Below are 25,197 nucleotides of genomic sequence, written 5' to 3'. Positions count from 1 at the left end.
CTATTTCCAACCATCATCATCAAGGTAGACTTATAAAAGCAGGAAGACACAGATAAAGCCATTCAACCTGAAATGATATCAAGCAATCCAGGAGTATTTTACCTGGATCTTTGATATTCTTGATTTAACCATGTCACAGGAGCCCAAAAATACAACTTTAAAGCCTGTTTCTGACTGGAGAGTCTTGGGAGCAGACAACGGGCATCACAAAATGTTAGATGAAGAGGAGTAAAAGCAAAGAATTTAGAAGTGTGGAAACAATCCTCTAAACAGGTCTCTTTGTTAAAATTTTGAGATCCATGATTTAAAAAATTGCTCACGAAGTCAGTAAAATCAATAACCAGAAAATGAATAAATTCCAGAAAAATAGCTTTGAGGAAATATGTGATAAAGACTTCAAAATATATGTTAAAATTGCTTAATGAGATAAGCAAAGGGCTATCTTCCCTTTACAAAAGACTGCACAATAGACAAAACAAAATAAAACTAGAAAAGTAAGATATATAAGAAAATCAATTAGAAATATTGGGGAAAAATAACAACCAAAAACATTTAACTAATAAAATTAACTCCATACTAAACACAAAGACTTAGTGACTGGGAAAAATTTACTTAGGAAATCACATAGTATGTACTTATGAATTAATTCCCAATTCAGCCATGGTTTGGGAGACTTCTTATTTATAGAAGAGCAAAGAAAAGTATATCTCACTTCTCAGAAGCCATTCAAACAAGAATAGAGTGATGTAAAATATTTAAAGTGTTCAGAGCACAAAAATTCCCCACTAATCTAGAATTCTGCACCCTGCAAAATTATCCCGCAAAAGGCAAGGAGAGAAAGAGACTTTATCAGACAAACAAAAATGAAGGAATTCGGTACCAGTAGACCCATCATGCAAGAAATGTTAAAATAAGTTCTTTAGAGAGAAGAAAAATAATATAGGTCAGAAACGTGGATGCAAGAAAGAAAGGAAGAACATTAGAGAGGGGATAAGTACAGGTAAAATAAAAACTTGTTTTTTACTCATTGTTAAGTATGCTTATGTATAAGTAAAATGAATGACAGCAATGATACAAGAAATAGGAGGGAGGAATTATGATTATTTTGTTATTATAAAGTACTCTCATTCACATGAAGTGGTATAGTATTATTCAAAAGTGTACTTAGGTTACTTGTACATGTATATTGCAAACTTGGGCTACTAATTAAAATGTAAAAAAAGAACTACAACTTATCTGCTGAGAAAGGAGAGAAAATGTAACCATATAAATGCTTAATTAACACCACATAGGCAGAAAAAGGGTAGAATCAAAAATGGAGACAAAGAACAAGGACAAGAAAACATCTTTTAAAGTAGCAAATACAGTAAATATTAATCCAACTATATCCATAGTCATTTAGAATATTAACAATCTAAATGCACCAATTAAAAGACAGAGGTTTTTCAGAATGGATCAAAAACTAAAACACAAATATACATTGTCTATAAGAAACCCACTTTAAGTATAAAGACACATATAATGACAGTTATAAATTGAAAGTAAACACATGGAGGAGAAAAACACACCATACTAACACTAATCAAAAGAAAGTGGGATAGCTATGTTGATTTCTGACAGAGCAGATTTCAAAGTGAGGAAAGTTATTAGGGATAAAGAGGGGCATTATACAATGATAAAATGATTAATTTTTCATGAAAAATAACATTTTTAATGTGTATACATCTGACAATAGAGCATCAAACTATTTAAATGATAGAACTGCATGGAGAAATAGATTAATTCAGTATCATAGTTGGAGACTTCAACATCCTTCTATCAGAAAGGGACAGATCCAGCAGGCAGAAAATTAATAAGGACATAGTTGAACTTAATAACACCATCAATCATCTGGATATAATGAACATCTATAATCTACTTCATTCAGTAACAGCAGAATATGAATTCTTCCCAGGCTCACATGGAACATTCACCTAAACAGACCGCATTTGGGTAATAAGACACATCTTAATAATTTAAAAGAATAGAAATCAAACAATATTGGTTTTCAGACCACAATGAGATTGAATTAGAAATCAATACCAGAAAGACAACTGGAAAATCCCAAAATATCTAAAAATTATACAATATATACCTGTAAATAAATGAGTTAAACAAGAAATCTCAAAAGAAAATTTAAAATATTTTGAACTTAATAAAAATGAAAACACAACTTATCAAAATTTGTGGGATGTAGCCAAACCAGTGCTTAGAGGAACATTTATAGCATTAAATAAGTAGATTAGAAAAGAAGAAAGATCTAAATCAGGTATCTACAATTTCACCTTTAGGAGACTAGCAGAAGAGTAAATGAAATCCAAAGTAAGCAGAAGAAAGGAAATAATAAAAAAGATTTCCATCAATGAAATTGAAAACAGGAAAGCAATAGAGAAAAATCAACAAAATTAAAAGCTAGTTATTTGAAAAATTGATAAAATTAATAAATCTCTTTGCAAAGCCATGAAAAAAGGAGAACACAAATTATTAATATCAGAAATGAAGAAAGAACATCACTGCAGATCCCATGAACCTTAAAAGAATAATGAAATAATACTATGACAAATAAATAATTATAACAATTACTCTGACAGAGAAGGCAAGGAAGGGTGGAATTAGGAGAAGAACAGCAGCCAGAAACCTATATTTGGCAGAAAGAGTCCTATAGGAGATAGTCAATTCATCCCTTGAACCCTTATGAGATGTTGTCTTGCATGCATTGCTGAAATAGGCCTGTTTTTCTTTCTATACTGCTAACACTGAGAGAGCCAGCCAAGATGAAAGTAAAATAACTCAGCAGGAGTTTGAATTTGGACTCTGCCACTTTCTGCAGTGTAACCTTAATCCAAACTTCTGTTTTTTTTTTTTTTGAGCTATATTTTTCTTTTTTTTTTATTATATTTTAAGTTTTAGGGTACATGTGCACAACGTGCAGGTTTGTTACATATGTATACATGAGCCATGCTGGTGTGCTGCACCCATTAACTCGTCATTTACATTAGGTATATCTCCTAATGCTATCCCTCCCCCTTCCCCCCACCCCATGACAGGCCCCAGTGTGTGACGTTCCCCTTCCTGTGTCCAGGTGTTCTCATTGTTCAATTCCCACCTATGAGTGAGAACATATGGTGTTTGGTTTTCTGTCCTTGTGATAGTTTGCTGAGAATGATGGTTTCCAGCTTCATCCATGTCCCTGCAAAGGACATGAACTCATCCTTTTTTATGGCTGCATAGTATTCCATGGTGTATATTGTGCCACATTTTCTTAATCCACTCTATCATTGATGGACATCTGGTTTGGTTCCAAGTCTTTGCTATTGTGAATAGTGCTACAATAAACATACGTGTCCATGTGCCTTTATAGCAACATGATTTATAATCCTTTGGGTATATACCCAGTAATGGGATGGCTGGGTCAAATGGTATTTCTAGTTCTAGATCCTTGAGGAATCGCTACACTGTCTTCCACAATGGTTGAACTAGTTTACAGTCCCACCAACAGTGTAAAAGTGTTCCTATTTCTCCACATCCTCTCCAGCACCTGTTGTTTCCTGACTTTTAATGATCGCCATTCTAACTGGTGTGAGATGGTATCTCATTGTGGTTTTGATTTGCATTTCTCTGATGGCCACTGATGGTGAGCATTTTTTCATGTGTCTGTTGGCCACATAAATGTCTTCTTTTGAGAAGTGTCTCTTCATATCCTTCGCCTGCTTGTTGATGGGGTTGTTTGTTTTTTTCTTGTAAATTTGTTTGAGTTCTTTGTAGATTCTGGATATTAGCCCTTTGTCAGATGAGTAGTTTGCAAAAATTTTCTCCCATTTTGTAGGTTGCCTGTTCACTCTGATGGTAGTTTCTTTTGCTGTGCAGAAGCTCTTTAGTTTAAAATTAGATCCCATTTGTCAATTTTGGCTTTTGTTGCCATTGCTTTTGGTGTTTTAGACATGAAGTCCTTGCCCATGCCTATGTCCTGAATGGTATTGTTTAGCTTTTCTTCTAGGGTTTTTATGGTTTTAGGTCTAACATTTAAGTCAATTAATTTTTGTATAAGGTGTAAGGAAGGGATCCAGTTTCAGCTTTCTACATATGGCTAGCCAGTTTTCCCAGCACCATTTATTAAATAGGGAATCCTTTCCCCATTTTTTGTTTTTGTCAGGTTTGTCAAAGATCAGATGGTTGTAGATGTGTGGTATTATTTCTGAGGGTTCTGTTCTGTTCCATTGGTCTATATCTCTGTTTTGGTACCAGTACCATGCTGTTTTGGTTACTCTAGCCTTGTTGTATTGTTTGAACTCAGGTAGCATGATGCCTCCAGCTTTGTTCTTTTTGCTTAGGATTGTCTTGGCAATGCGGGCCCTTTTTTGGTTCCATATGAACTTTAAAGTAGTTTTTTCCAATTCTGTGAAGAAAGTCATTCGTAGCTTGATGGGAATGTCACTGAATCTATCAGTTACCTTGGGCAGTATGGCCATTTTCACAATATTGATTCTTCCTATCCATGAGCATGGAATGTTCTTCCATTTGTTTGTGTCCTCTTTTATTTCGTTGAGCAGTGGTTTGTAGTTCTTTAAATTGTGGTTTTCTAATCAGTTGCATGTGGTTATTAGATAACTTGTATCATAGAAATGATAGGATCAAATTAGAAAGAGATTACTTTTACAAAAGCATAGCTGGTATATAGTAAACTTCTCTGGATAAGCATGAACATTTGTCAGAAGTTTTCTTCACAACTTTTTCCATCTGAATCTAACATCAAAATCTGTAAATGGGGAAGTCATGTTCATTTTTGTGCATTATTTGTAACCATCTGAATGCAACGATATGGTTTGCTTTTACTTCTTATCCCAATGTTGCCCACACATATTGTGCTAAATACAAAGCAGTGGTGTAAGTTTGAAAATGTGGGGTTTTTTGGTATATAATAGAAAACCGCTAATTACTTTTTAGAACTAGTTTAGAGAATTAGCCAAGGAAAAGCATTAAAATTTAACTGTTCTGCAATGTGTTAATGTTTTTTACTTTTAGTAGCAACACTCCTCAGATTTCTCTGTTGACAAAGCCACTTGGACTAACTTAAAATGGCCCTATGAAAATCCATCGCCTTTTCTTAAGATCCTTTCTATTTATTTACTATATTTTCTTAAGTGCACAACAAACTTATTAAGAATCTTCAATTCTTCCATTATAAATGGAGTCAAAGGTGCTGGACTGGTCACAGTTTGGCTCAGGCCTCTTGGGAAACATCATTCATTAGTCCAAGAACAGAGGATACACAAGCCATCTTTAACTTCAAGAGGATGTCTTAGAAAAAAAAAGTTATCCTTTGTTTTAATCACTTAAAGTTATTTTCTACTATTAAGGAGAGAGATATAAATAATTTTGTATTAACTTTAATAAAAATAGTTTTAAAAATATATTTTAAAATACTCAAAGGCTGAATTTTGTTGCAATGCTGAGAAATGATATTTATAGTGAAGGATTAAATGCATCTATTAGCAAAATATCTGTGAGTAAAAAATATTACAAATAAAAAATCAGAAATTCTTAATTAACGGTAAGCATAGAGCAGTATAATTTATAGTTAATATTTTTAAGAACTCACACCTAGCAGCACAAAAACACTGGACCTAGAAATGCACATTATTGTCCAACTTTGAATCACTGTCATTTTGTATTTCATACCCTGAGGAGATTTCAACATGAAATAAAAGATGACATAACATACAAAGTACTTTAGCTCTGGATACCATTATGAAACTGCCTAAACAGATAACTCCAAAACAAGCATAGTTATTACATAATTAAGTGATCATCACTTTTCTTTTCAAATTGTACAATGAAATGTCCTGTAAGAAGCGCTATATCCTAAATGTTGGACTATTCTAGCTAATTAGCAAATAATTATGCCCTGGCCTTTCACCAAATTCATAAGTGTTCCATTGCTAATGTATTGCATATATGATGTACAGATTATTAAAGTATACTCTTATTATCCCTTCCTTTAAAACAGGCCTTGGGATACTTGATATGATAGTATATATTTGGTACATGCAGGATAAAGTCGTTTGAACACCTAATTAGGTAAAAAAGGTCAGCCAAAAAATTAGTACTAAACAGTATTTGGGCAATTTGGCACCAAAAGAGAGATTGAAAAGAGCAAGTCAAACAAATGGGATCCAAATGGTGAGTTAAGATAGGCAGATACAGAGAAGTAATTTCTGGACTGTGAGCAGTTCAACACAGTTTAATATACATTGGGATTCTAGAAATTAATTGGCTAACTAAAGCAAATCAGAGCTGGGGGTAGAAATGATGACCAGTTTGGTAACTTAAACACTGCTTTTTGGCAAGTGCATAAAACTTTATTTTTTTGTGACTTTCTTCAGAAGAAAAATAAAAACAGTTTATGGAGTTGAAGCACAAAGGTATGTAGATTGGATATACACAATCATTGCGTATGGCAACAATGCTCATCAAAATATTTCTAGATTTTCTCTAATTTATGTTTATTGAAATATGACTTGTCATTGGTTGCAAAGCTACAAGAATTGGGAAAAATCAATTCTGTTAACAAATTTCTCTTAAAATTTAAATTATTGAATTCCATTTCCTTTCAGGTTTACTATTTTTACCATTGAAAATTATAGAAAAGTATATTGTTATAATTTGATATTATGTAATTTTCAATGAAAACAACTTGATAAACTCACTTCATTCACCCTAGCTAATAATGGGTCTATAGTATATATAAATCACAAACTTCTTTGTGAATTTCCTTTTTCTAGCCTCTACAAGGACATTCGTAGGTGTGCCAAAAAAAGCATTAAGCCACAGCACATCCTTGATAAATTTCACTAGCCCATCCTCTCTAAAATAAATGGAATTCAGGTTCCATTTATTGACATGAAGCAACACTACAACATGCTTTGAGTAATTTTTAGGTGTTATGTCAATTAGAAAGCTTATGGTCACTGATTATATAACTAGATGTTAACTAATTATAAAACCTTCCAATGGTAATTAAAACTCTATTATAATTAATGAAAAAATGTTAAAAGGAGTCAGTTATCTCAGCAATTGGAGTATTTTAGATAAATTAGCTCATTATACTTTTCAGTAGCAGTCTAAAAAGGCTAAAAATAATCTTGTAGAAAGGTCTTATGTATTGTTTACAAATGAAAAGTGAACTAGAGAAATGAATCAAATATATGAGTAATTTAGTGCCCTTGTTCTTAAACTGTTTGAAATATTCACATATTTAGGATACTTTTCAAAATGTGTATACATTTATATACGTTTTAAATTTCATTTTCTGTATATACATGCAAACTTCTATTTGTTAATTTCATTTATATAAGTCAATATATATTTGGCTTAATCATGAAGCCTATGCTTCCATTTACTTTTCACTTACCTGTAATTTCTCTCAGCCAGTCCCCAGGGCAACACCTTCTTTATGTGGGTAAAGTCCTTTAAAATGATATAGTTAAAAAAATTTAAAAATGACTCGGCAATAACAAAACAGAACCAATGCTCATATAAGCACATATTTTATGAGACTGGCAGAAAGGCAACATTGACTCTGCAGAGAAAAATTGCACAGAACCAACAAAAACAGACAAGAAAGACTTTATTCAACACTATTGCAACAGGGGAGGGAGACTAAATTCAACTCCTTTGAAACAAAGGGCAAGAGACTTTTAAGCACTGGGGTGAGCTAGTGGAAATGTACTGGAGGACACTGGAGGAAGGCTGATTAGTACGATTAGGCATTCTGTGCTTGCTAGTTGGCATTTATTGATGTTAAGCTCCTACCCTCCCATAGAGACTGGGGGATAAGGATCCTGTATTTCTTGATAATTTCATTTCAAAGAGATGCTCTGAGTTCTTTGAGAAAGACATTTCTATGTTGTAAAAATGGCAAGATTTATATCTCAAAGGTGCAGGGAAACAATATATAGTTGCAATTTTTCTAAATTAAATGCTCTAGGAAAAGTGAGATAAAGGACCTATAGTCAGGAACAAATCTGTTTAAACTTTAGTTAAGCTGAAGGGAATGGCCAGACTTTTTTGGTCAACTCTGAATATTTCACAACCTTTTGTAACTTAATATTTGAGTTTCTCTCTAACAACAGAAGAGAGCAAATTTCTTGCCTGGATGTGAACCAGCAAATTTCTGGCTAACTTACAAGCTTTATATATAAGTTTAATTTTTTTGACAATCACATAAGCATACAGGATTTCTGGGAGAAGAAAGCCGGCCTAATAAATTAACTATTATTTCAGAATGAATAATTAAACAAAAATTAACCAGAAAACATACATACACCCAGAGAGGTTTTTTTTCCTCTCTGTTTCTTATTTTTCCCTAGATTGGTACATGTTATAAAGAAAAATAATATTAGCATTTTCTGAAATAATATAAAATAGCAAATGGATCTTAACCTCTATAATTGTTTTCCTATCAGTAAAGGTAAAGTGCAGAAAATAATCAAATTATAAAATAAATACTTCAATGGAGAATCTGGGCCGGAATATTGTTGGCACAAATTAAGGGTGGTTTTCTTCTTCTAATATGTTTAATGTCTCTGTAATTGTTCAGTCCAATAGTTCACTTAGGATGCAATCTTTATGATGAAATATGAATGACCTTGTTTCTCATATCTTTATGTGTAAGTAGGGGTCTTTAACTGAGTGGCTTAATGTCTTTAACATTTTTTGATATTACCATGAAGAAATATTAAAAATAAGAATCAGCTTGGAAAACGCACTGTGAACCTTTCCAAGGTGGATAGTCACACAGGTAATCAATTTGATAATCAAAAATCAATTTGAAAGTCACAAATCAGATCTTTTTCCCTTAAATCAGGGCTATTCCCATTCTTTTACACTGATTTGTCCATTGATATAAAATGTGCTACTTAAATACAGCATCAGGAAATTATTTCTGAAATGAAATAATATGATCTGTACTCAAGCGCAGCAAGAAAATAGGACGTATATACTGTAACTGCCTCTTGTGAAGGAAGGTCAGATGGAGAAATAAATGCAAAGTTGTTTGAAAAGAAAAACTACAGCAAAAAAAAAAACGGCTAGCAACATTTCATCGGATGCTTCACCTAAGAACTCACAGTTTGACAGAAGAAACTGATACTTCGAAAACTCATAGCCATGTTTAAATTTAATTTTGTTGCCGAAGTTATTTGTTAAATTACGGTGAAGCTAAATGTTTAGATTTATGTCAGAATTTTTTTCTTTGCTATTGTAAAAACTGAAAATCAAAAAGAAAGTGAAATATACATTATTTCTCATGAGGGAACAGAATTATCTTGGCCATCATAATAAACAAGTTTTATTTTACAGAGCTTTTCTACACTAAATATTTTAAATTGGCATTTTAGCTACTTTTAGTCCTTTCAATTAGAAAGTTATAGCCAAGTCTGTGATTCAGGTATGATTCAGTATTGTCATCCATCATAATGAAAAAAGAACGCTTTAGAATAATTCTTTAGAGGGTCCCTTTTAAGGGAAAGTTTATCCAGATAAAAACACATAGAAGATGACCAACACCAGATTGGAATGATTAAACACTTGGTGACTGAACTTGACCCCACCTTTCTCACTGAATCATCTGACTAAATGAGATATAAATGTTTTATTCAAATTAACTGTAGGTATCAGTGCAATTCAAAAATCTTACCTTATCTAAACTATCCAAGAGGTCTAGAGTTGTAGTTTTTGCTCTAGCATGTCTTCCTCAAGCATCTTTATAAAAAAAATTAACAAAGAATTCATAACATTATTTCCTTGAAGTTAAATCTGGTGAATCTAGACTGGAAATATAGTTGAAACAGGGATTTCCTAACTGTGCCGAGTATTAGAATCACCTGAGAAATTTTTTAAATTATCAGTACCATCGTTATACTCAATACCAATTAAATCAGAATATCTGGGAGTGGACGTGACTCATCAATTTTTTTAAACATCCCCAGGTGGATTAAATACGGAGTAAAGGATGGGAACAACTAGTTCGCTTTGAAGAGGTCCCTCACGTCCCTTGAAAGTTGGATTCCTAGGTATTTTATTCTCTTTGAAGCAATTGTGAATGGGAGTTCACACATGATTTGGCTCTCTGTTTGTCTGTTATTGGTGCATAAGAATGCTTGTGATTTTCGTACATTGATTTTGTATCCTGAGACTTTGCTGAAGTTGCTTATCAGCTTAAGGAGATTTGGGGCTGAGACAATGGGGTTTTCTAGATATACAATCATGTCATCTGCAAACAGGGACAATTTGACTTCCTCTTTTCCTAATTGAATACCCTTTATTTCCTTCTCCTGCCTGATTGCCCTGGTCAGAACTTCCAACACTATGTTGAATAGGAGTGGTGAGAGAGGGCATCCCTGTCTTGTGCCAGTTTTCAAAGGGAATGCTTCCAGTTTTTGCCCATTCAGTATGATATTGGCTGTGGGTTTGTCATAGATAGCTCTCATTATTTTGAGATACGTCCCATCAATACCTAATTTATTGAGAGTTTTTAGCACGAAGGGTTGTTGAATTTTGTCAAAGGCCTTTTCTGCATCTATTGAGATAATCACGTGGTTTTTGTCTTTGGTTCTGTTTATATGCTGGATTACATTTATTGATTTGCGTATATTGAACCAGCCTTGCATCCCAGGGATGAAGCCCACTTGATCATGGTGGATAAGCTAATGGAAGAACATTCCATGCTCATGGGTAGGAAGAATCAATATCGTGAAAATGGCCATACTGCCCAAGGTAATTTATAGATTCAATGCCATCCCTATCAAGCTACCAATGATTTTCTTCACAGAATTGGAAAAAACTACTTTAAAGTTCATATGGAACCAAAAAAGAGCCCGCATCACCAAGTCAATCCTAAGCCAAAAGAACAAAGCTGGAGGCATCACGCTACCTGACTTCAAACTATACTACAAGGCTACAGTGACCAAAACAGCATGGTACTGGTACCAAAACAGAGATATAGATCAATGGAACAGAACAGAGCCCTCAGAAATAACACCGCATATCTACAACTATCTGATCTTTGACAAACCTGACAAAAACAAGCAATGGGGAAAGGATTCCCTATTTAATAAATGGTGCTGGGAAAACTGGCTAGCCATATGTAGAAAGCTGAAACTGGATCCCTTCCTTACACCTTATACAAAAATTAATTCAAGATGGATTAAAGACTTAAACGTTAGACCTAAAACCAGAAAAACCCTAGAAGAAAACCTAGGCATTACCATTCAGGACATAGGCGTGGGCAAGGACTTCATGTCCAAAACACCAAAAGCAATGGCAACAAAAGCCAAAATTGACAAATGGGATCTAATTAAACTAAAGAGCTTCTGCACAGCAAAAGAAACTACCATCAGAGTGAACAGGCAACCTACAACATGGGAGAAAATTTTCACAACCTACTCATCTGACAAAGGGCTAATATCCAGAATCTACAATGAACTCAAACAAATTTACAAGAAAAAAACAAACAACCCCATCAAAAAGTGGGCCAAGGACATGAACAGACACTTCTCAAAAGAAGACATTTATGCAGCCAAAAGACACATGAAGAAATGCTCACCATCAGTGGCCATCAGAGAAATGCAAATCAAAACCACAATGAGATACCATCTCACACCAGTTAGAATGGCAATCATTAAAAAGTCAGGAAGCAACAGGTGCTGGAGAGGATGTGGAGTAATAGGAACACTTTTACACTGTTGGTGGGACTGTAAACTAGTTCAACCATTGTAGAAGACAGTGTGGCGATTCCTCAGGGATCTAGAACCAGAAATACCATTTGACCCAGCCATCCCATTACTGGGTATATACCCAAAAGACTATAAATCATGCTGCTATAAAGACACATGCACACGTATGTTTATTGCGGCATTATTCACAATAGCAAAGACTTGGAACCAACCCAGATGTCCAACAATGATAGACTGGATTAAGAAAATGTGGCACATATACACCATGGAATACTATGCAGCCATAAAAAATGAAGAGTTCATGTCCCTTGTAGGGACATGGATGAAATTGGAAACCATCATTCTCAGTAAACTATCGCAAGGACAAAAAACCAAACACCGCATGTTCTCACTCATAGGTGGGAATTGAACAATGAGAACACATGGACACAGGAAGGGGAACATCACACTCTAGGGACATTTGTGGGGTGGGAGGTGGGGGAAGGGATAGCATTAGGAGATATACCTAATGCTAAATGACGAGATAATGGGTGCAGCACACCAGCATGGCACATGTATACATATGTAACTAACCTGCACATTGTGCACATGTACCCTAAAACTTAAAGTATAATAATAATAACATTAAAAAAAAAAAGAACAAGAAAAGACTAACTTGAAAAATTTAAAAAAACAAAAAAGGATGGGAACAACTAAGTTAAAAGGTACCTCGCCTGGCATCAGGAAAAAATAATAAAACTGCTAAACATCTAGTAAAAGACTGTATTTCGATGGCATAAGAACCACATTTTTTGCAGCATTAAAATATAAGCCGAGTGACTAACGAATAAAGTTGCTTCTAAGGGCTTTAATGAGATAAGTAAGATGGATTGAAAGTTCACTTTAACTTTGAGTTATTGATAATTCATTTCATTTTGTCAATTTTTAGGCTAAAAACAGTGCCTAAAGGCTCTTTCATATTGGTTATGCAAAATTCCATTCAGAGTCTCCTCCAATCTCCTTTCCTTTTATGGATAAAATCAGTCAGTAATAGCATGTTGAACTATATCATTTTGCTGTCTTTTTTGTCTTGTTACATAAACCTCTCTTTAATAATATAGTGAATCTGATGCGAGGTTTGACAAATTAGAATACTGTTAGAAGAATTTAAAAATAATCAACATGATTAATTCACCATGTTTCAAAAGAGAAGACTGAAGATTCTGGTTTTCGGAATCTTGCATTTCAAAATTATTACCCATAAAAAGAGAATGACATTATCTGATTGGAATGTCAGAGAAAGCATTAATAAAAGGTGTAGTCCAAAATCAAGCGTAAAGCTTAACACATTTTCTCTGGTAAATGAGAAACGTGATTGGCTGATGTATCCTAAATCACCAAACCTAAGATATCTTTCAATGTATTAAAATTTATTTTTAAACCATGTATAAATGTCACTGTATAGTGTTTCAAGATTGTGTTTTTTTTAATCACTGTGTTTATCAGCATACGTAAACTGCTAATGCTAATAACTCACTGGTTTACCAAAATACAGGATTATTTGTGGGGGCCTATCCAGTACAGGATGGTAGTAGAGAGGAATGCTATGTTACTTTGCTCTGTCTTTTAGGCCTGCTTCTTTTCATCCATGGCTTCTCTATCTATAGCAAGGGCTTGCTGTCTTCTGCTGGCTCCTCTGCTACCAGCTCGGAGATAAGGGAGAGAGTAAGTGTGGAGAACAGTGGAGAACTGTGATATGCAGCCATTTCCGAAATGTCAAGTTGGCTGACACCTTGTTCTTGACCTTCTTCGCCCTCAGAATGATGAGAAATAGATTTGTTTAAGTCGCTCAATCTATAATATATCATAGCAGCCTGAGCAGACTAAGATAGTCATAGACCCTTCTGTCTGCTTTCTATTGGTTAGAATTCAGTCACATGACCTTGCTTCAAAAAGACTGGGAAATTAGTCTAACTTTTAAAAGAAGAGAAATGTGGATTCTGTCCTTTTGATCAACAAATATCTTTTGTTCCATTTATTCTATCTATGGAACACCCAAAGCCTCTCTCCAAGGGATTCAACACAAAGCCTAAGATCTCTAGGCAATATAACATATTGTTCGTTATTCTCTTTGATCTTGGCTCTGCCCTGGAAGATATTTTTCTTCTGTTTTTAACTTATTGTCTCTGTCTTTTGTAAGGATTTTAATCCTGTATAACTTTTTCAGACTAGTTCCTATGGAAGCAAGCTTGAGTCCAAAGATTGTGTTATAGATGGAATAATAAAAGGCAATAAAATTCCCTAAAGTATTGGTAGGCTCTTAATCTATGCACTAAAGAATATTCTCTTAGATAAATTTATTTCTTTGCTTTCTCACCTCTAAGTTTCTCTTTTTCAAGTTAATGGCACACCTGGTGACTATCTAAAACGAATTGGATGTTATATCCATACCCTCAGTCTAAACACATTCCAGGCTGGAGTTACTTTAAGTAGGAAATCTTACAAAAGGCTTTTATTATTTTTTTTATTACTTTTTTTTACAAAAGGCTTTTAAATCTCTCTTTAAAAAACTGTTTGGAGCCCAGGTAAGTACTTCACAACCTGAATATACCCAAGTTTCTGGGGTTTTTTTTTCCTATTCCTTTTCATTTAATGCTGCCTATTCTTTCCTAAATTTATCTTTTTAGGTAATACATTGCTCAGCATAGTAAATAACCATATCCAAAAGAGAATAACAGTTTTTAACCAACCTCATTTCTTAAAGGTAGATCCCAGTAGATACACTTTCTCTCTTCTACTGTTTAATTAAATATTTGACACTGAATAACACAGATATATAGCTGTCCATCCTGTTATATCTGTTCCTTCACCACCTACCTCCAGTCTGATAAGCCAGTAATTACATGTTGGAAGTTTCAGTTGCAAAAGAAGCCTACTCAAACTGTTAATATCTTTATTAGACAAATTAAGTCACACTAACCATTGAAACAAACAACCTCAGAATGTTGAGAGTTTGTTCCTTTGTCATGCACTTCACTATCTACTGTGTGTTAGTGGTGGCAGGAAGAAATGGGGAGTTGGTTCTCTGTTCCATGTAGTCACTCAGGTACCCAGCCCCCTTCCATATTTTGATACTGTTATCATAAAGGCTCAGGGTCTTCCACTGGAGGCCTTACCTCAAACTGTCAGACAAGGAAAAGGAAAGGGAGAGAGGGGACTAGAAGAGGGGAACATCACTTTTGCCCACAGTCTCTTGTGTAGAACTCAGTCATATAGCTTTACCTAACTTCAAGAGGGTTGCATAATGATCTCCATTAGTGTTTCCTGGAAGAATAAGTGAAACACAAATATAGCTCAGCTGTATCATTCTCTCTCTCAATTATCATGTATTTCAAATGATTGTTTTATCTAAAGATAAAATAATATACAATTAGACCTATTTAATTTACTCACTAAAGCACCATGCATACAATTTATCTTGATTAGCATTGGCCTGAACCTAGGTGTACCAGATAAAATACAGGATTCCCAGTTAAACCTGAATTTCGGATAAACGATAGATAGATAATTTTTAGTATATGCATTCTCCAAAATTGCATGTGTCAAACTTATACGAAGAAATAATCATTGTTTATCCAGAATTTAAATTTTACTGAATACCTGTCTTTTTTTATTTGATAGTGTTGCTAAATCTGTCAATCCCAGCCAGAACACTTTCATTTTCATTATTAGTATTGTTAAGTATGCTCAAAGATGTCAATATGAATTATGGAAAATGTAAATATCATATGTTTTCCCTCAATTACCTTTAAACAATAAAAAACACTGCTTCAAGCCAAAAGGTATAGTCTTGACTATTATCTGCTACTTAAATCTAATTTATATATGCCTAGAATTGTTATTTATAACTAGTCTTTAGTGTCATATGAGACTTGATGTTTTAATTAAATTTCAGTACAAACACCTTAAAATAATATTATGCTACTTTTATTTCAATATTTGTGTTCTGCTTTGTTAGGAGAAAAGTTGCAGCGAAGTGCAAATTATCAGGCTTAAGATAAATTAAGAAGCACTGGCACCTTCACTGATCGCCAAACTAAGAACTGCCCAAAGTGGTGCTGCCGAGATTGTATTTCTCCTGCATGCTCCCTCAGTGATTTTTATATTTTAATAAGACTGTTCATTATAGTTAGCTCATGTTAGAGCCATTAGATATTTGTGGGAAATAACATGTCATTATCTCAGTTGCATTCTGAGCCATTTGGGATGCTTTTAAGTTAGAATGATTTTTTTCTTGTCTTAATTTTACACACACTAGTGCCTACATGCCTGTTCAGCTTATTTCTGTCTTCAGGTTCTTTGATCCTATTTTTCCACTTTATTGTGTTAAAGTGGCTGATGAACAGTGTCACTAACTGCTAGATAGGAGTAGCCTCAAATTCAGTTAATTCAAAAATTTACTGTCTTGAGAGAGGGGTTGACATTCTAAGTCCTTTATTTATTCCGTCTCTCTCTCTCACCTAAAATTCCATCAGGAAACATTCACACACATCTCCGTATCTTTTCAAATTTAGCATTAGGGATCTAAGCATGGAAACAATGATTTTGACATTACATGACCATAAGAACCAAGGATATTAAGAGGAATGCTTAGAGCATATAAAGGCAAAAAGCAAACACAACATACACTCGACAATTAGTGAGCAATCAAACCAAACGCAGATCTAGTGCAACTGAGTAATTTTCAGTGTTGAAATGTGAACCTATAGAAGGTTCTAAGTTATATTTGTGATTTCCATGTAATAAAGTATATATTAAGTTTAGATTGGTATTTAGCAAAGCTATATAGTTATTCTTGTAACTATTCAAGTTTGGGATGGGGGGTGGATAAAGATTAACTATGCAGCAAAATCCTGCCTTCTCTCTTATTCATTATTTGTTCACCAAAAAGATCTATGATCTGAACTGTTTTAAATTTTTATTTGCTATCCCATCTGGTGTGGTGAGAACCCTCATAGAATCCAGAAGTTTTTAAACTCATATATGGTATTTTATTTCATATTCCTTCTTTATGTTGTGAAGGGTAGCCTAGAATTGTTTATTCAGTAAATTAATATTTATTGTGCATATACTGTTTCCAAGTATTGAGCACTAGGAATGCATATATTAAATATAGAATTAATCTCTACCCCAAGGACTTCGCAAACAAGTACATATGTGCGTGTGTAATCATTCGTTTTATTTATCACTAAATTGCCAGTGAGAGAAATTTTAGGATGTTGACTTTATACACAGTTAACATTCCCATCTTCCTCAAATTTAGATCTTGATGTAGGATTACTAAGTTCTGCAGTTGCCAAATACATTATACCACCAGAAAAACAATATTACTTTTAGAGATGAATATCATTTTATAATAATAGGCATTATGAAACTAAAAATGAAGAAAATGTCTTAATTCCAAAAGACTATCTTACAAGCAATATGTTTAGTTTTCCAATAATTGACTATATTCCTCTGATGTGGTTAATCTCACTATGGACGGTGAAAACTTTGTCATGGCTTTTGCAAAACAGTTTTATTTGGGAGCTAGTAAGAAATAAAATAGTCTGATATTTTATCTCTGTGTTTGGAGTTAAATTGTTATATGCCAATATTAAATGCAGCAAATATTTCATAGAGAAACAAAACCTTAATACAAATCTGTAGCCCTAACTATGGAAGAAGATAATGGGCCTAAACACAGATGAAGACTAGTTTCTGGAGGAAGAAATCAAGACAGAGAGTTATTTCAAAGAGATGGTCTATGGGGCTTTGGAAATTGATGTACTAGTCAGGTACGGAATCAGTATGGATCACACTTAGTTGGATGACATTTATGAAAAGTAGAAAAGAGCCCCAAACAATAACTTGTATAAACCTACATTCCATTTCTTTATTCTGCCTTATTTTTCTTCATTATATTTACTACTACCCACATTATTTCTTACCTTTATTTTACTCAAGAAATATTTATTGAGGCTCCTTAATGCTTGGCCTTGTTCTGGGACCTAGGATAAAATGAGAGAACAGAAAAAAAAAGTCTCTCCTCATGAAGCTTCCATTCTAGTGTTATGTTAGTCCCAACACAACAACAGGATATCTGTGGAAGCAGGGACCGTGGTTCTGTCTCAATCTGTTGTATATCACTACACTGGCAACCCAACCATTGCATACTATGTGCTCAATATTTTTTGTTGAATTAATAAATAGAGGGGGCCGGGCACGGTGGCTCACGCCTGTAATCCCAGCACTTTGGGAGGCCGAGTCGGGCGGATCATGAGGTCAGGAGATTGAGACCATCCTGGCTAACACGGTGAAACCCTGTCTCTACTAAAAATACAAAAAATTGGCCAGGCATGGTGGCGGGCGCCTGTAGTCCCAGCTACTCGGGAGGCTGAGGCAGGAGAATGGCGTGAACCCGGGAGGCGGAGCTTGCAGTGAGCCGAGATGGCGCCACTGCACTCCAGCCTGGGCGACAGAGCGAGACTCCGTCTCAAAATAAATGAATGAATGAATGAATAAATAAATAAATAAATAAATAGAGGGTTTTGGGTACATGGAGTAGGGGAGTGGTTCTGGATACTCAAGTACATTGAGAGTAGTTTACTTCTACCCCAGATAACTGGAAGGCAAAGAGGCTACGAAAACAATATCAAATATAATGGTAGCCCATGGAATATGTCAGAAATTCCAGCCATCTACTGCTGTTCTTTTTTGTGTTAAAAGAAATGATTTTTACATGGGACTGTAAGTTCTAGTAATGAAAGCTGGTTAGGAAGAGCTATTGTTATCTTGTATCCCAGCTGTGCATTTAGACTGATGTTCCTATGAAAAGTGTCTATTTAAAAAATGAACATGTTTATCTTGTCTGCAGGACTATGGGAGGGAATTTACATCTAAAACCACACATTCCACTTCAAATAGCCTTTTTCAGAAAGGTCTGGGCCTAAGGTTTCTTACAAACAGAATCAGTTCTTTTGGAAATATTCATCCTTCTTTACCTTGGCAAAGGTGACATTGATAAAGAGAATGAAAATCATAAATCCATAAACCCTGGTCTTTATGTGTAGGGGAAGAAAAGTGCTACAGAGAAAAGGATCACTACCATAAAATGGACAGAGATGAAAGGTGGCAAAATGATTTAAGTAAAAATTAATGGCAAAGATTTTAGAGGCAGTTTAAAAATTCAGTTAACACAATTGTTTGAAGATTAAGAAGTGAGGAGACAGGGGATTCAAGTACACGGACGACTGATTATATGTCGGGCTCTATGCTAGCCATTCCACATGCACACACACATTTCACAGTCATTGAGGAGAATATAATTACTCCTCCAAAACAGTGATTAAAAAATGTGATACAGATCCTTACAATAACTTGCCTCAGGCCACATGTCTAATATGGGACAGGTAGAATTTCAATCCTGTGCAGTCAAATGACTCCTCAGCCCACATACACCATATCATATTTTGGTATGAATATAAACTATGGTTACACATCTCTGGGTCAAAGTAATTTATTGACACCTAATAAAAGGTTTCCAAGCCTGATGAAAATATTTTAAAATAAATCGTATACATATGACTTCTAATATATTTTCTTTGATCCTAATTTAGTAAGTCTAGAATCATTTGCAAGCCATGTGTGCAAAATATACGCAAGCCACCTCCCTAAAATTAATTAAGGCCTGTGTTTCAATAATTTTCAAAGATGTTTAAATCATCTTCTATTTTGCAAGTCAGGAGAAATTAGATTAACAAGAACTCTGCAGGACCCCAATCTATACTACTTGAAAAATTCTGAAATACTACCAGAAAAGGGGTGAAATACAGCTGGAGTTATTAAGATTAATATTCAGACACAATTCTCTGGCTGGCAAGTTGTTAAAACATTGAAGTAAAGTTCCAGAATGAATATAGAACTCCAATTCAGGAGAACTTTTCTAAACATACATTAATATGTGAGTGATAATTTTTGATGTTTTGTTTCACTAAATTATTTTTAACTTTGCCTTTTGCTTGTACTTCTATATTTAATCTACTACTGGAGACTTCACATTCTGTTTTATTAATGTTCCTATCTCTTCTCACTGCCATAACACTATGTCTAATACACTGACAAGCTGGCTAATTTCCTTTCTGGTTTCTGACCCTCGCCTCTCCATCTCCAGCTTTCTTCTCATTCTTTCCACATCACATAAGCATAAAATGGTTGCTCTGAAGTCTTGGTTTTTATCAAGTTACTCGACTGCTCTAAAAACTAATGGCTTCTCACTGCTTATAGCTATATTTGTGCAAGGCATTTGGTCAGAACAGAGAAAGCAAAAAAAGAAGTCAATGCCCAAATAACTGGGACAATGCTGGGTTAAGCAAGGCTGAAGGGGAATAGAAATTTTACTCTATGGATTCTCAGAACCTTTAAAAGGACAAAATATACAGTTATCTCCTTAGATTTTGCTGAGGGAGACTTCGTTCAAAAATACCTTCTGTATTTCCAAGAAGTAATGATGTCCCATGGGGCAACTTTGAAAAATGTTGGTTTATAAAATTTTATAATCTAGTATTCAAAATCTTACTTGTCCGGTTATACCCAACTAGACTCTGTTGATCCAATTTGTTCTTTACCATCTTGTCCTTTGAATACACTTGGTAATATCCCACTCCCTTATTCTGCATAAATAATTTAATCTGCCTAGAATGCTTATTCATTATCAATTCTAACTGTCTTTAAATTCTTACCTTAATGCATTTTTCTTTATATAATCTCTCCAAACTGGTTCAGTTGTGCCATTCTCCTTCACAAACACTGCAGACACTTCATATATAAACATCGTAGTTATTTATGTGTTTACATCTGAGATATGTTAAATACCTTGATTTTATCAACCATGAATATTTTCTTTTTTTAATATTTATTTATTTATTTATTTATTTAATTTCATTTTTTTGAGACAGAGTCTCGCTCTACCACCCAGGCTGGAGTGCAGTGGTGTGATCACTGTAACCTCCACCTCCCAGTTCCAGAGCTTCTCCTGCCTTAGCCTTCCGAGTAGCTGGGATCACAGGCGCCCACCACCACACCCGGCTAATTTTTGTATTTTTAGTAGAGACGGGGTTTCACCACGTTGGCCAGGCTGGTCTCGAACTCCTGACCTCAGGTGATCCACCTGTCTTGGCCTCCCAAAGTGCTGGGACTACAGGCGTGAGACACCACACCTGGCCAGAAATATTTTTTAAAGCTGAAATGAAAGGCACCCTCCAATGGGACACACATTTGAGTGGAGACCACCAGCACCCTAAGGTGTGACCCTGAAGGGCGAAGCATGCTCCCATCCCAATCCCTTTCTATCTATATCACATCATGACAACGTCCAGAGATGGGCACCTGATAGCATTAGCCCTTTTTTTTTTTTTTTTTTTTTTTTGAGACGGAGTCTTGCTCTGTCACCAGGCTGGAGTGCAGTGACGCGATCTCTGCTCACTGCAACCTCCACCTCCCGGGCTCAAGTGATTCTCCTGACCCAGCCTCCCAAGTAGCTGGGACTACAGGCAGGCACCACCACGCCCAGCTAATTATTGTGTTTTTAGTAGAGAGGGGGTTTCACCATGTTGGCCAGGATGGTCTCGATCTCTTGACCTTGTGATCCGCCCACCTCAGCCTCCCAAAGTGCTGGGACTACAGGCGTGAGCCACCGCGCCCAGCCAGCATTAGCCCTTTTTTTTTGAGACGGAGTCTCGCTCTGTCGCCCAGACTGGAGTGCAGTGGCGCAATCTTGGCTCACTGCAAGCTCCGCCTCCCAGGTTCACGCCGTTCTCCTGCCTCAGCCTCCCGAGTAGCTGGGACTACAGGCGCCCCATTAGCCCTTTTTAAGATGGGTAAACTGGAGCTGGGCACAGTGGCTCATGCCTCCAATCCCAGCGACTAGGGAGGCTGAGGCAGGAGGATCACCTATGCAGTTCAGACCCCCTGCCACCTGGGAACACAGCCACCTCCTTCTGCTTGAAAGCTGCCAGACACACAACCAAGGTAACCAAAGCCGAGGCAGAGCTAAGAGCTACTGGCACCCACAGCTCCCAATGAGAAGGTTTTCCTCGCAGCAAAGCATGTCAATGTCATAACACGTCCCATCACAAGTTCAAGTTACCCATTTGAACCTGACCATTGACATGCATAACATTCTGCTCTCCACGGCTTTGCAAATTGGAAGAATCTACTTGTGAGCTTTCATTGGGGAGAAATGAAAAAGAAAAGTTTGGAAGGCTGGGTGCAATGGCTCATGCCTGTAATCCCAACACTTTGGGAAGTTGAAGCAGGAGGATTGCTTGAGGCCAGGAGTTTGACACCAGCCAGGGCCATGTAGTAAGACCCCATCTCTACAAAGAAACAAAGTAAAATAAAATTAGCCAGGTGTGGTGGCATGCACCTGCAGTTCCAGCTACTTGGGAGACTGAGGTGGGAGGATCACTTGAGCACAGGTGTTCGAGGCTGCAGTGAGCTACAATCACACCACTGCACTCCAGCCTGGGCCACAGAGCAAGACCCCATCTCGAAAAAAAGAAAGAAAAGCTTCCAATTCTGTTTCCAACCCATTTCTGAATCTCCAAGACTCTTATTTCTAGGCAAGAGAACCTTAGAAGGGGGCAGCGGGATCTGAGACCACCTCTCCTTACGGTGAAGGCAAACCCAGAGTCCTTGGTGATGCCCCAAGGCAACAGGAAGACGGAGGAGCGCCGGCGTCGTTGTGCCGTCAGCCCAGCCCACCAAAAAGGACCATCCTCCCTGGACACGCCAAAGGAATCAGAAACATCATAATCTTCCAGTTCCTGGAAAACCTGGGCAGGAGTCAGCCGGAACCCAGACCTGAGCAGGTAGACACTCTTATCAACTGCGGCGACGCACACACAGCTGCCCCTTGCAGCCCTGATCCGCAGGTCGACAACCTCCCCAGGTTGGGTCTCATTTGCTGAATACGTCACTGAAACCTGGTTTTCGAAGAAGGTCTCGACTGCAAACTGAAGGCTGTCGGCGACCCCTTCTCCATTCTCCCTGACATAGAAGACCAGCAGGCGACCAAGGGGGACCATGCTTGGGGTCACGGCCAGACGAAGAGAGGTCACACACACGTCGACCTCAGCTTCTGGGGCTGGTGGGGGCTCTGTCTCAGAAAGGTGTGTTAAACGAATCGGTTTCTCCAGGGCAGGGGCCGCCCGCTTGCTTCGCTGCTGGGTGATGTGGGCAGGCTGCTGGCCTGATAGCACAATATTGCCCCGTGCAGCCACCTCGTAGTACAGGGTAAAGTTGCAGGGACATGTGGACTTCACAGAAAAATAGGCTTCTTCCCCAACCTGCAGTGGGTGGGAGAGTGGCTGCAGCTGCAGGTAGCACTGGCTGGGGGAGTAGCAGCTGCCGAGAGAGAGGTAGCTGGGAAGGTACTGAGCCCCCACGGGCTTCCCGTTCAGTGCCATCACCTTGGTCTCCAGCCACACGTGCTGGGCTGACGTGGGGATGGAGGGGATTTCAAACCCCACTAGTCCACCCTGGGACACAACTTCACTGGTGTAGATGTTATCCTTTGGTGTCAGCTCTGCCTTAATCTGGACCGTCACCCCCTCAGCTGGGCTGCCATCGGGGTAGGATAGCTCCACCTTCCCCACGTAGGCCAGGCCCGGCTTGAACTGCTTCCTCGTGTCCTTGGAGTACCGGATGTCCACCAGCTGCCTCTGCACGGGGGTGGAGTCATCGAAGGCGACCTGCTGGCTCCTGTCCACACTGGTCACTATGGCCCAGATGCTGACCCTGCCCCGGAAGTGCTCAGGGACGTCCGCTGGGATCATGTCCCTGACGCAGATGTCGAAGTCCCGGGAGCCGAGGATCTTGGATGTTCTGAGGACGGGGCGTCCCACCTCGTGGCTGTAGTACCCTACACCATTAACAGTCATGTTGATCGTTAAGGCACCAGCCACAGGTTTCCCAAAGGTATACCTGGCCCGCACAGTGCCTGCCTCACAGGCGTCCAGGTCTTGGATATACCGGGGCGGGTCAATCAGAAGCTCGAACTTGGGCAACACATACTTCTGAACTTCAAAAGACTTGTTGTACGCGTGGCCTTGCATTTCAACAAAAATGAACCATTCTCCCAACACAGGCTGGTCGGACAAGGGGAAGCTCATGTTGGTGATGCCGCAGCAGAACGGCTTCAAGTGTCTCCACTCTATCATCCGAGAGCCTCGGGGGTCCAGGATGTAGGCTTCCAGCTTCTCGTTGACAGGCCTCAGATTTGGAGAGACGGTGAAGATGCTTATGAGCACTCGGTGCTGGGGTCTGTACACAGGCTTGTTCGTCTGGATGAATACAGAAGCGCCCCGGCCGTCCACGGTCACCGAGGTCTGGTTGTGAAAGAGGGGCCCCTCCTCCGCCTGCCAGCCGCGGCCCCACACTTTCAGAAGCGCCTGGCCCCGGAGGCCCGTGGGCACCTTGAGTTTGATTGTCCCTTTATCCTGGGCCACCAGCTGAGCCTGGACCGTGACTTCCCTTGGAGAGTTAAAGATGGTCACGCTGATGACTTCCTCCACGCCCGCGCGAAAAACAGAGGGAGCTGCAATCAAGTAACCCGGGGCCTGAGGCTGTGCGGCGCGCAGGCCGTCCCGCGCCGACAGCAGCAGGAGCAGGAGCGGGAGCAACGGCCAGAGCAGGGCGCCGCTCATTTTTCGGCTCCTGGGGGCGCCGCGCCTGGGGAGGGGGCCGGGCCAGGGCTGGGCCAGGGCCAGGGTCCGAGCGCGGCCGTCCTCGCGCCGCCGCCGGGGGCCCTTTGTTCGCAGCCCCCGCGCAGTGCTCCCGGCGCCATGCGCCCCGCTCCGCGCCCGGCCAAGCTGGGGCAGCCCCGGGCCAGCCCCTCCCCGGCCCCGCCTCGTCCAATAATATTTTCTATATTCCTTATAGTTCAGTATGTATTTTTGGCCTTCAATAACTGAAGGAAGTCAATTTCAACATATAAATTTGTATCCAAAGCAAATTGTTATTATAATTGTTAGTATCAGATAAACAATATTCTGACATCGTTCTAGTTAAAAAATAAGAGTATTAGTTATACCAATCAATGTTAGTTACAGAGCAAATATTTAAAAATGCTTCAAAAAAGTATCCAAGATTACTATCCCAGATTACATCCTGACATTTTTATTATGATATCTGAGATAATTTACACATACTATAGACATAGATTGTACAGAATTTGCCTACAGTGGTGGTGAATTTGGCCTAGTCAAAAAAACTTTTTCCTACATGCTAAGGAAAAGCAACTCTAGACATATGGGGTATGTATGCAAGTATTTTGCAAAAAATGTTTTATAAGGACAAAATGTATACACATATACTGAAGACTAATAAGTATCACAAAATCTTT

At 37.7% G+C, this 25,197-nt stretch overlaps 1 protein-coding gene and 1 long non-coding RNA gene across 3 annotated transcripts in view; both read right to left on the bottom strand.

Annotated features, from left to right (window-relative positions):
• Positions 1-25,197, bottom strand: part of LOC117980877 (uncharacterized) — a 154,117-nt gene that overhangs the window by 23,761 nt on the left and 105,159 nt on the right. The window lies entirely within an intron of this gene.
• Positions 20,153-24,499, bottom strand: LOC100979648 (C3 and PZP-like alpha-2-macroglobulin domain-containing protein 8). The gene has a single exon (XM_055115706.1). The coding sequence runs from the start codon at positions 24,497-24,499 to the stop codon at positions 22,169-22,171; it is 2,331 nt and encodes a 776-aa protein (XP_054971681.1). The 3' UTR covers positions 20,153-22,168.

This window comes from Pan paniscus, chromosome 6 (genome assembly GCF_029289425.2).
Source record: "Pan paniscus chromosome 6, NHGRI_mPanPan1-v2.0_pri, whole genome shotgun sequence".
In the NCBI taxonomy this organism is placed as follows: Eukaryota; Metazoa; Chordata; class Mammalia; order Primates; family Hominidae; genus Pan; species Pan paniscus.
This window is presented reverse-complemented; position numbering and strand designations above follow the sequence as displayed.